The sequence below is a fragment of the Lepus europaeus genome, chromosome 10, assembly GCF_033115175.1.
Source record: "Lepus europaeus isolate LE1 chromosome 10, mLepTim1.pri, whole genome shotgun sequence".
Classification (NCBI taxonomy): Eukaryota; Metazoa; Chordata; class Mammalia; order Lagomorpha; family Leporidae; genus Lepus; species Lepus europaeus.
Window position 1 is genome coordinate 6,097,067 of NC_084836.1, and position 17,412 is coordinate 6,114,478.

At 48.5% G+C, this 17,412-nt stretch overlaps 1 protein-coding gene across 1 annotated transcript in view; it reads right to left on the reverse strand.

The window, feature by feature from the left end:
* MEI1 (meiotic double-stranded break formation protein 1) overlaps positions 1 to 17,412 on the reverse strand; it is a 67,554-nt gene that overhangs the window by 21,395 nt on the left and 28,747 nt on the right. Inside the window, exons 14-19 of the mRNA XM_062201873.1 lie at positions 16,313 to 16,454; positions 14,292 to 14,403; positions 10,077 to 10,137; positions 7,335 to 7,432; positions 4,691 to 4,859; positions 1,854 to 2,001 (exon numbers count right to left, since the gene is read on the reverse strand). Of these exons, the coding sequence (XP_062057857.1) occupies positions 1,854 to 2,001; positions 4,691 to 4,859; positions 7,335 to 7,432; positions 10,077 to 10,137; positions 14,292 to 14,403; positions 16,313 to 16,454 (730 nt within the window). The remainder of the gene's footprint in view (positions 1 to 1,853; positions 2,002 to 4,690; positions 4,860 to 7,334; positions 7,433 to 10,076; positions 10,138 to 14,291; positions 14,404 to 16,312; positions 16,455 to 17,412) is intronic.

Consider the following 17,412-nt stretch of genomic DNA (forward strand, 5'->3'; position numbering starts at 1 on the left):
TTTTGAAAGGCAGAGAAAGAGGGAGAAAGAGAGAGGTGCAACAGTTGGGGCTGAGCCAGCCCAAAGCCAGAAGTAACTCCATTCAAGTCTCGCACATGGGTGGCAGGTACCCAAGCACTTGAGCCACTGTCTGCTGCCCCTCAGGGTGCACACCAGCAGGAAGCGGGGTGGGACTCAATATTAATCGGCTGTGCCAGAACACCCCACACAAGTTTATTTTACTAAAAGGAAAAAAAATCAAGCATTTAATCTACACTTCCTATACAATCTATCCCTCAGAGCAACTGACAATTTGTTAAGAGAAAGCTTCCTGGCCGGCGCCGTGGCTTAACAGGCTAATCCTCCGCCTTGCGGCGCCAGCACACCGAGTTCTAGTCCCGGTTGGGGCACCAGATTCTATCTCGGTTGCCCCTCTTCCAGGCCAGCTCTCTGCTATGGCCTGGGAAGGCAGTGGAGGATGGCCCAAGTCCTTGGGCCTTGCACCCGCATGGGAGACCAGGAGAAGCACCTGGCTCCTGGCTCCTGGCTTCAGACCAGCGCGATGAGCCGGCCGCAGCGGCCATTGGAGGGTGGACCAACGGCAAAAAGGAAGACCTTTCTCTCTCTCTCTCTCTCTATCCACTCTGCCTGTCAAAAAAAAAAAAAAAAAAAAAAAAGAGAAAGCTTCCTTTTATATAGTAATTCCAGTTAAGAAGTGAAGAGAAGATGGCAGAATAGTATTAGTTTACAGCCCCAAATGAATACATGAGCCGGGCAATGATCGCTGGCGGCTGCTAGCATCCCAGAAAAAGAAGCAACAGGAGTTTGTGTGCCCAGGTGTCTTACTGAAAAGCCCACACCCTTCACCACACCTTCCCACTTCCATTCAAATTAAACCAGGTCTGCTCACATCACAGTTGCCTGAGAGTGATCAAACAGGCAAAACTAATAGCAAGGAAGAGTATCCTTCAGTTAAGGCTGAGCGTGCCAAAGAGGCAGAGTGATCTTCTATGAAATAAATGAGACGTTTATGAGGAATTCCTGATCCCCAAGAGTTTGCAGACTGGAGAGAGGAAACTTGTACACACACAACTACCACCAAACCACTCCAAGTACGGGGTGGACGATTGGTATAGTGGTTAAGACACCACTTGAGATGTCCACATTCCACACTGACCCCCGGCTCTGTTCCCAATTCCAGTTTCTGATTATGTGCACCCTAGTAGACAGCAGGTACTTGGTTCCTGGGCACCCACATGGGATATCTGGATTGAATTCTGGGTTCCTGACTTCAGCTTGGCCTGACCTGGCTGGTTGGGCATTTGGGCAGTGAACCAGAAGATGGCAGACTTCTGTCTCAGTCTGTCTCCTCTCTCTTATTCTCTCTCTCTCTCCCTCCCTACATTTCAAATAAAATGAAAATAAATACATAAAAATTTTTAAATACCAAGATTAACCTAATCAATAATGACCTGGGCCCTAGAAATCCACTCTGTTCCTAAACCACTGCCAGAAGGAAATATACTACCTCACAATTCTCTCCCGAACAAACCACAGAGTCTTGGGAGTCAGTCAAGTCTGAGTTAGAGTCCTGGCCCCCATCTATTAACTGTGTGACCTACAGAAAGTTACTTTAACCTCAGGCTCCATTTGCTTATCTATAAAACTGAAATGATCATCTCTGCCTCCCAGGACCGTGGAGAGAAAACAAGGTAAGTTATGTAGGCTCCCTATTCCTCTCTGCTCCCCTAACACCACCAACTGTCTCTCTCCGACACCCCCTTACCTCGTCACATGTATCCTCATGGTCTCCTAAGGAACGTTAGTATACAGAGGTGTGGGAGGAGGAGGAGCCCAAGGCATGTGGTTCTTACCTCTTCCAGCGCACTGTCCTGGTCCTGGCAGATTGCAAGCAGGTAGATGGAGGCTTTGAGGACAATCAGCGGAGGGCACTCGCCCTGGTCCTGCAGAGACAGGAGGAAGCTCTGCACAGCCACAGATAACTCAGCCTTTGAGACAAACCTGTCAACCAAGGAAAGCCAGAGTGAGAATGGTAGATCTGGCAGGCCAGTGGGCTCTCTTGTCCTGCCTGGACACATCCTTCCTCAGTCCACTGTCCTGTCCCAGCATGCCCTTAGCAAATAATACCATGCACAAAGAATTGTCACACATCTACATCACATGGCTCTATGTCTTGTGCAAGGCTCCATTACAGCCAGCAATTCCTCACACACACTTAGGAGGTGGGTTATCTGCCAACTGGACCAGCACTACTGAAGAGAAGGTGCTGCTCTGGGGCTCAGGAGGCACTGTTTGGCAGTCAGTCCACTACTCTCTTCTTGAATCTATTATGAAACAGTCGTGTGTTCAACTGTCTACTTTCTGTGGTGGTGGTGGTCTATGCTTATATACCCAAGGGAGATCAGGAGAGAAACAGACTGATTTTTCACTACATGTACTTCTATCCTATTGAATTTTCTGTCATGGGTATTTCTGGCCAATAAGGTTCAGAACAGAAAAGAGAAATGAGCATTTTAAAATGAATAATAGCAAATGCCACTGGTATCCTGGACTGTGTCCTGGAACAGAAAAGGAACAGTAAAGGAAAAACTGAGGAAATATGAGTAACGTTTAGTTAACAGTAACTTACCAATGTTGAATTTTAAAAAACATTTATTTATTTATTTATCTGAGATATTGAGTTACAGATAGAGAAAGGGAAAGACAGAAAAAAAGGTCTTCATCTGCTGGTTCACTCCCGAATGACTGCAATGGCTAGAGCTGAGCCCATCAGAAGCCAGGAGCTTCTTCTGGGTCTCCCATGTGGGTGCAGGGGCCCAAGCACTTGGGTCATCTTCCACTGCTTTCCCAAGCTGTAAGCAAGAGAGCTAGATTGGAGAGAAGCAGCCAGGACACAAACCGGCCATGTGGGATGCTGGCGCCACAGGTGGAGGCTTAGCCTACTGCACCACAGTGCCAGCCCCAATGTTGATTTCTTTTATATATAAAAAAAGGTTTATTTATTTTTTTGAAAGGCAGAATCACCAACAGAGAGGGAGGGAGGGAAGCAGAGAGAGACAGAGAGAGAGAATGAATGAGGCTTCTATCCACTGGTTCACTCTCCAAATGACCACAACAGCCAGGGCTGGGTCAGACAGAAGAGCCTGGAACTCCATCCAGGTCTCCCACATGAGTACAGGTGCCCAAGTAATTAGACCATCTTCCACTGCTCTCCCAGGCACATAAGCAGGGAGCTGTATTGGAAGTGGAGCAACCAGGACTCTAACCAGTTCTCATATGGGATGCCAGCATCACAAGCAATAGCTTAAAACACAGTGCCATGTTGATCCCAATATTGATTTCTTAGTTTTGATAAACATACCATAGTTATGTTATTATAAGGAGAAAATGGGTAAGAAGTGTAAGAAAACTCTCTATATTGTTTGAAGCTTTTCTTTAAATCTAAAAATACTCCAAAATAAAATTTTTATTTAAAAAATGAAATGAACACTAACTATACTAACACTTACTATAAGTGTTACAGCAGCTACTGAAAAAATAAGGTAGATCATTAAGACATATGCAGCATGGACAGATACCCAAGGCATTTGGCATAGTGGTTAAGATACCACTGGTGGGTAGGCCAGCACTATAGCGTGGCAGGTAAAGATGCACTGCCTATGATACTAGCATCCCATATGGACACCGGTTTATATCCCAGCTGCTCCACTTTCAACCCAGCTCCCTGTTAATAGCCTGGGAAGAGCAGAAGATGATGGCCCAAGTATCTAGGCCCCGCCACCCATGCGGGAGACCCAAAAGAAGCTCCTGACTCTTGGCTTCAGTCTGGCCCAATGCTGGCTGTGGCAGTCATCTAGGAAGTGAACCAGCAGATGGAAGATCTTTCTCTCTGTGTCTCTCCCCCTCTCTTACTGTAACTCTGACTTTCAAACTAAATAAATAAATCTTTGAGGAGCTTCTTCTGGGTCTCCCACACGAGAGAGCTAGATTGGAAGTGGAGCAGCTGGGACTCGAACCAGCGCCCATATTGGATGCCAGCACTGCAGGTGGTGGCTTTACCTGCTATGCCACAGTGCCAGCCCCTGAAGTTTTTTTCTCCTGTGTACAAACAACACCCTCAAGGATACTAAAGAACAGTCATTAATATTCTAGGCCTCTGTCGGGCCGGCACTGTGGCGCAGCAGATTAAAGCCCTGGCCTGAAGTGCTGCAATCCATATGGGCACTGGTTCTAGTCCCGGCTGTTCCTCTTCCGATTCAGCTCTCTGCTACGGCCTGGGATAACAGTGGAAGATGGTCCAGGCACTTGGGCCCCTGCACCTATATGGGAGACCCGGAAGAAGCTCCTGGCTCCTGGCTTCAGATTGGCCCAGCTGTGGCTGTTGGTGGCCATTTGGGGAGTGAACCATTGGATGGAAGACCTCTCTCTCTATCTCTACCTCTCTCTGTAACTCTGTCTTTCAAATAAATAAAATAGATCTTTAAAAAAATATTCTAGGCCTCTGTGTCTCAGCACTGAACTCCCTTACAAGACAGGAGCCTCAGGAACGCGACCCATTTCTCACTTAGCTTGGGTCCCCAGTGCTTAGCACCAGGCTTGGAGAGGATGCCTCTGTGAGTAAGAACCGAACCAACTGGGATGTAGTGAGGGCTGCAGGACCCAGCAGCAGCCACTAGCTCTGAGCACTGACCTGTCCTCGTAGATGTAGGCCAGGTAGAAGAGGAGCAGGATGCAGTACTGTCTCTGGCGAGCTGCTCCCTCCACATACTGGCGATCGGACAGGAAGGCCAGGCTTTCAAGGCTTCTGCTGCTTATCTGGGGCAGCCTGTGCTGCAGGATCTCAGATACTGCAGAGAGTTCTGGGAAGGACCAGGCAGGGCAAAGTCACACAGAGAACACCAGAGAGCAGGTAATGGGCACAGCAGTACCCACTACGCGGAGAGTACTGCACTGGGCAGCAAGGGCACAAGCAGTAGGGAGGGAAATAGAGGACTTCTTTCCCCTTTAGGCAGCTTTCACTCTATCAGGAAAACTACAGTTAACATGTGGAAGGACTCTGATACATCTCAGAAGCACTTCCATTTACTTATGTTTACTGTGCAGCTAGAGACACCTCCCTGCCCCCCCCCCCCCCCATCTCCAGGTGCTGGTAGGAAGAGGCGGATGATGGATGAGACAGACGGTTGCAGCATGTGCTGTGTGTCACTGTGGAGAAGGGAGTGACTGGGGTGGGGAGGGCGGCTCAATGAGTGCACTGTGGAGGGTGAGCAGAGAACAGGTAGAGAAGGGAAGGAAGAAGATTCAGGGGATGGGAGTGTTTTCAGGTGTGGAGCTACGTGAGGACACATCATCATGTTTCTGTTCAGTGTGGCTGGTGAAAAGATGTGAGATGTCAGGAGCTGCAGAACTGTGGGACATATTTCACAGCTAGACTATGACAGACCTTGAATGATGCTTAAAGCATTTGGGTTTTATCCTGAGGACAGATTCTTATGAAACCTCTGTTCCATAACAGGACAGATATTTTAATACCAAAAGAATAGGAAGGAAAAGGACCCTCAGAGCTTAACACTTGAATAAAGTCAACTCTACGGAAAACTCACCCTATGACCCTCATTTTCTACATTTCAACACCAACCGCAGAAAACTCCACCACTGTCTGATACTGCTCCACCGTCTGGCGTGTGGGGACGGCAGTGGGAGGCTGGAGGACTTAAGTGTTAAGACTTGGTTTTCAGACAGATCCTTCCAGCAGTGAGAGAGACCGGCTGGAGGATGAGACTGAAAGTAAGGACCCGGGTTGGAGGTCAACTGAAAGGGTCCACACTGCAAAGGCAGGGGATCCAGGGCCAAGTCCTAGGCAAGTGAGGGCTGAGGCTGGGGGACATCCCAGAGCACTTTGGTAGCAGAGCCAGGACGAGTCTCCCAACTGCAATTTCAGTGCTCTTCCCACTAAAGGCACACTCTGCCCAATATGATACTAAAGAGAAAGACATCCTAGAGCCCAGCACATGCACGTGCCCTGTCCTCTGATACAAAAAGAATGCAGTCTGCGAGAGCGAGGTTTGTTGCTGTTCCTGAGCAGCCGAGGTGGCAGCTGTGTGGAACTCCTCTCATTCTGACAAGCACAGGAGCTGCCAGCAAGTGGGGAGCTGCCATTCAGGACCCCCAGAGGCCTCTGTGATGCGGCTGCCAACTGTCCCAGGCTCTTTGTTCTGCAGGGCAGACCATGCCTCACAGGCAGATACTAGACACCATGCAGAGCAGTGGTTGATACAGTGAGGAGACCAGGAGTCAAGCCACGCCAGGAGCACAGAAATGCTCACCTGGGCTTCTGTCTCTCTCAGCGCAATGTCTGAGAAAGACAAAAGAAGAAAGGGAGGTTTGGGGAGGAAGGGGAGATGACAGCACCTTCACAAATGTAAGACGAGGAAACAGAGCACCAAGTCTTACCCACAGGGAAGGTATAATATTTGTTGAATGAATACAGCAAAGACTAAGTTGTTTTGTACCAAAAGTGAATTCTACAATGAGGAGCTCCTCGGGCAGAGAACACAGTGCAGTCAGCACTGTGTGCACAGCAGTGCCCAGGCCTCCCCTGGCATGCAGCAAAGGATCAATGAATATTCAACAAAAGGGAAAACTTCCTGCCCTCAGCCCTGCACCTGGTCCTCTTGCCTGGATTCTGAGCAACTTTCCTTTGATATCTGCTCCTCATGGAAGCTTTCCCTGAGCCCCTGTCTAGAATGTACCTCCGCCCCTCTATCCCCCTCTATCTCTTTGCCTGGTTTTCTTTCTTTCACACCACCTGGCCACCAGGCACATTGTATCTATTTGTGTTCTGCCTGACCCTCTTCCTCTAGGAGAGCAAGACTTTGTCTCAATAGCTTTTGCACAGCACCTGAAACTCAATCTGGTATTCACAGATGCTCAAGAAATACCTCTTGAATGAATGACCCAAGAAATAGAACAAGCTGTTGAAGCTATAGTGAGCTCTGGAATCTCCAGGTGAATGGCAGACAGCAAAGTCCCTGGGGTGGGGGTGTGTGGGGGAGATGGCTGGGAGGGAGGAACTAGACTTGGTGGGCCTTAGGGTCCTTCTCAACTCTTGCAGTCTCAGCTGCCAGGAGCCTTAGAGTCCAGCATTTTCTGGTTCATTATTTCACGTCGCTAGTAATAAGCCATTAGTGCTATCATTCCATGATTCCATGCTTCCTCTGGGTAGCTTCAAGCCAAGAGGTTACTGTATTGACTCACTTCCCAGACAATCAGAGAGACATCCAGACGCTAAAGACCTCGCAGACCTCACTAGTGGTCAAATCACAGCATTTTACCTTCTTGGGAAGGTGGTCCTGTCTTCTCTGGAGCTGAGAGCAGGTTGAGACACATGTAGTAGAGGAAACTGGAACACACCTGGTTTAGGGCTGAGTAGCTTAGAAGGAGAAGAGGAGAGAATGAGAGATGACATTCCTACTTCGGCTCTGATGGAACTGCCCTGCCATGTGTCTGGACATGAAGGCTTTGTTAGAGTCCAGTAAAATCCTAACCATGGCCGTGGTAGAGGAGGCCCTAAGGTGACTATGAAAAGTAAATATGGAAATTGCTATCCACAGCTGTAACTTAGGCACCTGGCCTATATAAAGAACCACTGGGGCCAGTGCTGTGGTATAGTAGGTAAAGCCACTGCCTGCAGTGCCAGCATCCCATACAGGCTCAGGTTCTAGTCCCGGCTACTCCTTTTCCAATCGAGCTCTCTGCTTATAGCCTGGGAAAGCAGTGGAAGATGGCCCAAGTCCTTGGGCCCCTGCACCCATATGGGAGACCGGGAATAGACTCCTGGTTCCCGGCTTCAGATCAGCCCAGTTCTAGCCTTTGCAGCCAGTTGGGGAGCAAAACAAGGGATAGAAGACCTCTCTCTTTTTTAAAAAAATAAGATTTATTTATTTATTTGAGTTACACAGAGAGAGAAGGAGAGGCAGAGAGAGAGGTCCTCCATCTGCTGGTTCACTCCACAGTTGGCTGCAATGGCCACAGCTGTGCCGATCCGAAGCCAGGGGCCAAGGTTTTCCTCCGGGTCTTCCATGGGTCTCCATAGCAGAGAGCTGGATCAGAAGAGGAGTAGCCAGGACTCGAACTGGTGCCCCAAGACCTCACTTTCTCTCTACCTCTGCCTCTGCTTCTGGCTCTCTGTAACTCAGCCTTTCAACTAAATAAATAAAAGGAACTACTAGGGCCAGCGCCGTGGCTTAACAGGCTAATCCTCCGCCTTGCGGCATCGGCACACTGGGTTCTAATCCCGGTTGGGGCGCCGGATTCTATCCCAGTTGCCCCTCTTCCAGGCCAGCTCTCTGCTATGGCCCGGGAAGGCAGTGGAGGATGGCCCAAGTCCTTGGGCCCTGCACCCGCATGGGAGACCAGGAGAAGCACCTGGCTCCTGGCTTCGGATCAGCAAGATGCGCCGGCCGCAGCGGCCATTGGAGAGTGAACCAACAGCAAAAAGGAAGACCTTTCTCTCTGTCTCTCTCTCAATGTCCACTCTGCCTGTAAAAAAAAAAAAAAAAAAAAAAAAAAAAAAGGAACTACTAAAAATTTATTGGAAAAAAGTCAAGGGAGGGGGCTGATATTGTGGCATAGTGGATGAAGCTATCATCTTATAGCTGGCATCCTATATGGGCACCAGTTCATGTCCCAGCTGCTCCACTTCCAATCCAGCTCCCTGCTAATGGCTTGGGAAGAACAGCAGAAGATGTCCCAAGGGCTTGGGCCCATGCTACCCATGTAGGAGACCTGGAAGAAGCTCCTGGCTCTTGCCTTCAGCCTGGCCCAGCCTCAGCCTTTGCGGCCATCAGGGGAATAAACCAGCAGACAGAAGATCGCTCTGTCTTTCCCTCTCTCTATAACTCTGGTTTTCAAATAAATAAATAAATAAAATTTTCTTCAAAAGTCAAGGAGGGCTACTCACCTGAAATTTAATAAAACATACAGATAAAAAATGCCCCTGGGCCAAGAAAGAGTGAGGAGTCCTAAGAAAAGAGGAAGTTACAGAACCTTGATGGACATTCGCAGGGTTCTGCAAACTCGATTTTCCAAAATTTTGAGTCCAGATGTATCCCTGTATTCTCTCCTGAACGTTGAGTGTTCTACTTAGACACAGAAGGAGAGCTAGACTCCATCCTGCAGCCACTCTATAGGCCCATGGGCAGTAACAAATGAATTTTCCTAGTAATTATGAGACAAGTGGTGTTATAGTTTGGATATCAGCCCTATGTGCTAGGGATTTGGTGCCCAAAGTCTTATGTTAATAGGTAAGGGGTTAACGGTAGAGACTTCATCCAACTGTAGTATTTAAAGGTGGGCCTTCAGAAAGTAACTAAATTAAGTTGCTGGGTGGGGCCCAGGATTGAATCATGGTGGCTTTATAAAGAAGAGACACATGGCCATGCAACAGGAGCCTGCTCCCTGTCTCACTGCTTCTGGGCTCACCAATCAATTCTTCCCCTGGATGCAATCCACCATCCACTGCCCTGATCAGACCAGTGGGGTCACCTGGTCTTGGACTGTGAACCTCTAAGACCATAAGCTGAGATAACCCTTCTTGCTTCCTAAGTAGTTTCTCTCAGGTATTTGTTACGGTGATGCAAATCCAACCAACACAGGTGGCAAATCATTAATGGAAAGGCAGAGAAGGCGGAGATTGAAGCAGTGAGCTCTGTCTACTCTGTTCAGTTCCTCCTGGGAACTGCTGGACTTCTGTACCTGGAACTTCATGGACACTGTTTTCTAGTCACTCTCTTCCCCTCGGAGGGCATCAGTTCTCCTCATTTAAATGAAAGGTGAGACAAATGATTTCTGAGACCCCTTCTAGTTTTGATGTGAAGGTGTCCACCCATCACTTGGAAAGAGAGGTCTACCAGACCAAACCTGGAAAGCACATCTGGCTCAGACCACCAACTGCTGACACTGTCAGGGCCACAGTGGTCCTAAGACTACAACACACCAGCCACAGACTGTTTGTTCAGTCGAGAAAGACGCTGCCAGCCCTCTGGCCACTCAGTTTTGCCGGGGACCATACATACCTCGGGCCACTGCAGAACATGGCCTTCAGCTCCAGGGTCAGTTGTATGAAAGATGAGGCAGCTTAGGAGAAGTGGGAAGAAAGCACAGAGCAGTTTAAACCAGAAGTCTGGGTGGTATCAAGGAGCCCTGGCTCACCTTTCTCTCTGTCTCTCTCTGCCTGTCAAAAAATTTTAAAAAATAAGGAAAAAAAAAAGAGCCCTGGCTCAAATGTGCTGCATCACTCTCAAGCAGTGTACTGGGGAAGTAAGCGACTTTACTTCTCAGACTCAGTTTTGATATCTGCACCTCGCGGGTTTTTGTAAAAACATTAAGTAAAACGAATGTATGTAAAATATCTAACAAGTACTTGGATCAAAGAGCCGAGTAAGCTCATCTTCCTCCTCTCAGAATGATCTGCTGCAATCCAATACATTTGGTAAGGCCCTGGGAAGGACACATCCATTGTTTCTATTCCTTCTCCCACTTTTGTACAAAAGAATCCAGTTCCAGATCCAGGAAGAACAGGAGTCATCACTGCCTGGTGGAAGGACTGACTCTCATCGGGGATAAGACAACGGCTTCTGTGTTAGCTGGTGACCCCTCCACTGCCTGGCTTGTCTCATCTCAATCTCCCTTCCATTTCTCTGTCAGTACTGCCTGTGTCCTGTTCACCCAGGACCCCTGTAAAAGTAGGATCCTAGTCCAGGAAGACACCAGGCGCTTCCCCCTTCACCAGCTCTAGGTTTGGGGATCAGGCTAAAAAAACCGTACCAGCAAGGAATTAATTAACCTCTCAGGGTTTCACAGCACCTCTCTGGGGCAACCATTTAACCCACAATTCCCCCAGGGAAGGGCATCCAGCCTGCTTCCTGGAAGGGCTCTTCTGGGTCCAGCATCTCAGGGATCCAGAGTTTCACATCCCCCTACTCCAGGTCTCTGTCCCTTCGGTAGGTGCCTGCTTCTTTCTTCCATCTTGCAGGTTGGGAAGTAGGAAAGAAACCAAAAGCCTATGACACCAGGGAATCTTGTTCTTTCTGACTCCATACTGCACAGATCTCCCTGTAGATCTCAAAGCTTTTTTCTACATATCCTGCTTCCTCTCACTGCCCCACAGACACCCATGCTTCTGCATCCCATCTAGAACCCCATGGGTGCACCATCTTCAGGATCCTGCCTGTTTATTGAAGTGTGAAGGCAGGAGGAATGTTAGGAGGAAGGAAAGATGTGTAAGTCAGTTTTCACAATGGCTGAGAAGTGCAGTCATTCGGAAAGTCTGTAAACATTATCTCTTTTAATTCTCATTATTATCACCATGCTCTGGCTGAAGACATTGGAGATAATGTCGATACACAAGGGATGAGGTAAGAATTCCAACTCACAGAGCCAGTGTCGTGGGATAGTGGGTTAAGCTGCTGCCTGCATGCCAGCATCCCATATGGTGTCATACGCTTCTGGCTTCCTTCCTACCTCCAAGCTGCTCTTCATCAGTGTCTTGAAATTTCCTCCTCCAGACATTGAATGTTGCTCAGGATTTTATCTTGGCTCCTTTATCATCTCATTGTATATACCTCTTCCTTGAGGTATCTTAGCTGCTCCCACCAGAGGGCCAGCCTTATGAGGACATAGGTCTATTTTGTTCACTGCTATATCCTTGGCTGGGATAGATCTTACAATAAATATTTGCTGAATGAATGCAAGGCTGGGCACTGAAGACATCTATTCCTGTATCTAAAGATCTCTCCTCTGCCTCTCCTAACATCCCCACTGGGACACCTTACAGACATCTCACGCATGTTCCACACTCACCTTGATCAAACTGATCACATCCTCCACAGCTCCCCAAGTCAGATCCTCCTCCCATGAGCCTCTTCTCACTAAAAGCACCATTACTCACCTAGATAGCAGCTGGAAGCCAAGACATTGTTCTGAACTGCTCCCTCTCCCTCATGCCCTACATCTAACTGTTTCAACCCCCAACACTGCCTTAGTTCCTGCCACCAAGCTGTGCTAATGCCAAGAGGCTGAACTTTAGCCTCCAGTTTTGTCTCCCTATAACTCATCATCCACACTGCTCCAAGAAGGATCTTTCTAAAACAGAAATTTGAGGATGTCACTCTTCTTCTTTAAGACTGAATGAAGGGGGCCAGCACCACAAAGTCGCCACCTGCAGTGCCGACATCCCATGTAGGTACCAGTTTGAGTCCCGGCTGCTCCACTTCCCATCCAGCTCTCTACTGTAGCCTGAGAGAGCAGAAGATGGCCCAAGTCCTTGGGCTCCTGAATCCATATGGGAGACCTGGAAGAAGTTCCTGGCCCCTGGCTTTGGATCAGCCCAGCTTTGGCTATTGCAGCCATTTGGGGAATGACGTAGCAGATGGAAGACTTCTCTCTCTCTGCCTCTGCCTTTCAAATAAATAAATAAACCTTTTAAAAAAAAAAAAGACTGAATAAAGTTCGCTGGATAAAGTCCAGTTCCTCACATGGTTAATAAGGCCTTGCCTGACTGGGCCCTGGCTACCTCTCCATGATAAACTTGTCACACAACACTTCCAATTATATTCTTCCTTTTTTTTTTTTTTAAAAGATGTATTTATTTATTTGAAAGGCAGAGTTACAGAGAGGCAGAGGCAGAAAGAGAGGGAGGTCTTCCATCCACTGGTTCATTCCCCAGATGGCTGCAACAGACAGAGCTGAGCCGATCTGAAGCCAGGAGCCAGGAGTTTCTTTCAGGTCTCCCACACAGGTGCAGGAGCCCAAGGACTTAGGCTATCTTCCACTGTTTTCCCAGGCCATAGCAGAGAGCTGGATTGGAAGTAGAGCAGCTGGGACTCGAACTGGCACCCATATGGGATGCCGGCACTGCAGGCGGCGGCTTTATTCACTACACCACAGTGCCGGGCTGGCACTACATTCTATGTGACAAGAATCAAAGACAATAAATGATAATTGTAAGAGACAGGCATAGCATAGAGATTAAGAAAGTGCCTCTTAGGCCGGCGCCGTGGCTTAACAGGCTAATCCTCCGCCTTGCGGTGCCGGCACACCGGGTTCTAGTCCCGGTCAGGGCTCCGGATTCTGTCCCGGTTGCCCCTCTTCCAGGCCAGCTCTCTGCTGTGGCCAGGGAGTGCAGTGGAGGATGGCCCAAGTCCTTGGGCTCTGCACCCCATGGGAGACCAGGAGAAGCACCTGGCTCCTGGCTTAGGATCAGCGAGATGCGCCATCCGCGGCGGCCATTGGAGGGTGAACCAACGGCAAAAAGGAAGACCTTTCTCTCTGTCTCTCTCTCTCACTATCCACTCTGCCTGTCAAAAAAAAAAAAAAAAAAAAAAAAAAAGAAAGTGCCTCTTAAACCGATTCCCTGGGTTTGAATCCTGGGTATGTGACTTTGGGCAAGTGCCTTAACCTCTCTGAGTTTCAGTTTGCTCATCAGCTTGAGGATAATCACAACATGAATTCCTAGGTTTCTCTGAGGACTAGCCTAATCAATACATATAAAGCCCTTGCACACAGTAAGAACTTAATGTTAGTTATTATTGTTAACCAGTTAATACTTTTACTATCACTCTGCTTCTTCCCTCTTCTGTTTCTGGGTATCCCCCTTCCCACTCTCACCATTGCTGCTACTTTCTCAGGAGAATGACTGAGGTATTTACAGGATGAAAACAGGAGCTGCGGGAAAGGAAGGCTTACACTGGAGAGGGAATCAATGACTGGTTAGAGAAGGAGAAGAGAAATATACCAGGGGGCCTGGAGAAGACTGAAGGAATCAAAAGCCATGTAGGCTGTTTTAGAAAGGTCTTTGGTGTGCACTTAGATAACACCTTTCCACAGAGTGCTCTCTCCCCTGGAAGGGACTTGGCAGCACGAGGGGACATCCTTCAGCTGTCACAATGGCCGGGGCATACCATGCCACTCAGTGCTCAGGAGTCAGGGAAGCTTCCCATCTCGTGAGACCTGGGGGATACGGAACATGGAGGAAATCAGGAAGGGAGAGTGTGGTGGGCACTGAACCAGAACCTCTGGGACCTCCCCTGGACACAGAAGTAAAGATTAAGTTTGGGAAATGCCTTTCAGGACTGTTGGCTGCTGTACATTTTCTTTCACCCAACATTGGACAAAAAATATAGATTACAAATGATACATAAACATCCATTCTACAGCAATCCCTCTATGAGTACTTTGAGCAGCTGCACAAAGCCTGCCTCTGTCCCAGCTTCCATTCGCCTACTGCCTACCGAGTTTCTTCGAGAACTTCTCCTTCATGTGGGGAACGATGACGAACAGGCTGTGTAGAATAGACAGGAAAACTTCCATCAAGGCTGGCTGAGTGGCCTGCTCCAAGTGCCTCTGTAAAGAGCCAGGAAGAAGACAGCTGACCAGGACTGAGCCTCTGAAGAAGAAAATGCATCAATAAAAACTGGCATCAAATCTGGCAACAGCGGACTCATCTCTTTCATCTGAAGGGCACAAGAAAGGCTGGGGAACTGGAAGTCACAAATCTACATCTGAGCCTTTGATCTGCCACTTAACAGAGTGTACAGATACCTTACCTCCCAGAGTCTCTGCTCCCAAAAAGGTTAAAATGGAATAACACTAAGACTGACCTCCTAGAAACCAATGAGGCCTAATACATGGAAAATACCTTCTGGGGCCGGTGCTGTGGCATAGAAGGTTAAGCCACCACCTACAGTGCTGGCATCCCATATGGGTGCTGGTATGAGTCCCAAATGTTCCACTTCCAATCTAGCTCCCTGTTAATGCTCCTGGGAAAGCAGCGGAAGACGGCCCAAGTGTTAGGGCTCCTGCCACCCATGTGGGAGACCCAAAGGATGCTCTTGGCTCCTGGCTTCAACCTAGCCCAGCCCCAGCCGTTGTGGCCATTTGAGAAGTGAGCCAGTAGATGGAAGATCGATCTCTCTCTCTCTCTCTCTCTCTCTCTCCCCTCTCTTTCCTCTCTCACTCTGTATCTCTGCCTTTCAAACAAACAAATAACATATGGTAACATTAATGTTTGTATTACTATAACAGTATTAATAATATAGTTTGCAAAGTGATTTCCTAATTATTATCTCATGTGATCCTTGAACAGAGTCATGAAACAGCCTGATGTAGTAGCACAGCTCCAGATTAAGAGGAAGAAAACATGGGTTCCAGTTCAAGCTCTGCACAAAGCCACCACCATGTGCCCTTGGGTCAGTCACCTCCTCCCCTGTGAAAAGCTGGGGCCTCAGAGGCATTGTTCTTGTAGACACCTTCCTTTGTGTTTTAAAGTTTCTTTTAACTATAAAATCAATATAAGTTCATTAAAGAAAACATATACAATACAGAAAAGTAGAAAGCAGGAACAACACAACGATGTTATGATTTACTTCTAGACCCTCACAGACCTAGGAGGAAGGCAGAACAGATAAGGAGAGCGATGGGAGAGGTCCAAGTCTCACTATGAGTCTGCAGCCCAGTGCTCCTGACCACTGCCCCTCCTGCACAGCTGACTCAGTGACTTCCTAAAGGGAGAGCAGCTGTCTCCCCTGCAGCCCGGGGTCCTCCCGCCTGCCACCTGCTGTTCCCAGCACATGCCCTTCCTTGACTCACAGGACTCACAGGAGGCCCAAACCTGACGCAGGAGAGGACTCATCCAAGGTCACCTGGAGAATCCACAGCTCTGGGCCCTGCTCTTCCTACCATCTCAATCTCCGGTCAGCTCAAAACACAGCTCTCTCTTCAGAACCAGGCTCTCTTCAGAGTGGTTGTCTACTCATTTTACAGAACACACATATGTGTTTCTTCCTGGAGTTTAGATCACCGACATTCACCACTGCTCATTACTAAACAAAGAGCCAAGGACACCTATGGCACCTGAAGTCGCAGGTTCAATCCCAGCACTGTAATGTATTTGCTTTGTAACCACAGGACTATGATAACCTCATCTATAAATTGGGGAAAATCATAGCACCCATTTCCCAGGATCATTAGATGGATTAAGCTAAGTAACTAATAAGAGGCACCTACCACTCCATAAACATTACCTATATCTTCTGTTACTATGACTGCTTCCTACTTTTTCTTAAGAGGCGTCTGTTAATCTTATAATGAAATACTATATTTTTAAAACCAAAGACTAGGTGGCTGCTAGAATGACACTGAAGCCCTCAGCAAGGCCAGCTGAGCTGTCATCGCCTGTGCCTCTCAGCCAGGCTCACCCTCACATTCTTCTCTGCCCCAAGTTTCACGCGGAGCATGAGTCAGAGGAACCCACCATCACCATGGGGATACACAGAGAGTCACAGACACCGAGAAGAAATTCTGAGAAGGCTTCCAGCGTATCTTCTTTCTCGGCGCTTGGAGCTGTGAATGGATTCTCCTGGGCCAAAGGCTCACTCTGGAATTCCACAGCCAACCTGAGGAACCAATACGTATGTGAGTATGTCTAGTACCACCTGTGCAACATAAAAGTTAGAAGCACCCTCCAAGGGACAGGTATTTGGCCTCGCAATTAATGGCCGGTGCCACGGCTCAATAGGCTAAACCTCCGCCTTGCGGCGCCGGCACACCGGGTTCTAGTCCTGGTCCTGTCCCGGTTGCCCCTCTTCCAGGCCAGCTCTCTGCTGTGGCCCAGGAGTACAGTGGAGGATGGCCCAAGTGCTTGGGCCCTGCACCCCATGGGAGACCAGGAGGAAGCACCTGGCTCCTGCCATCGGATCAGCGCGGTGCGCCGGCCGCAGCGCGCCACCCGCGGCGGCCATTGGAGGGTGAACCAACGGCAAAAGGAAGACCTTTCTCTCTGTCTCTCTCTCTCACTGTCTACTCTGCCTGTAAAAAAAAATAATAAAATAAAATTAAAAAAAAAAAAAGATGCAGTTAGGATACCTGAATCCCGTATCAGAGCACCTAGGATCCACATCCACATCTGGCTCCTGACTCTAGCTTCCTGCTAATGCAGACCCTGGGAGGCAGAGGTGATGGCCCCAGTGACTGGGTTCCCATCACACATGTGCGAGATCTGGATTGAGCTCTCAATTCTCAGCGTCATCCTGGCTCAGTCCCAGACATTGCAGGCATCTGGGGAGTGGGCCAGCAGGTGCAAGCTTTCCCTCTCTGTCTCAAACAAAAGTTTTAAGAAAGGAAGAAATATACTCGTAGTGGGATGCCAGTGCTCAAGATGCAGGGAAAACATCCTTAATATCAGATGGAGAGAATTCAAGAGACCTCACTGAGGAGACCTAGTCCTTGGTTACCCCTCCCCATGACTCGTCCACCCCACTACATGTGCTTCCCTGAATATGCCATGTTATCTGACGCTTCACATCTGTTTGTCTTTAAATATGCTGCTCTCTCTACCCAGAATACATCCCCTGG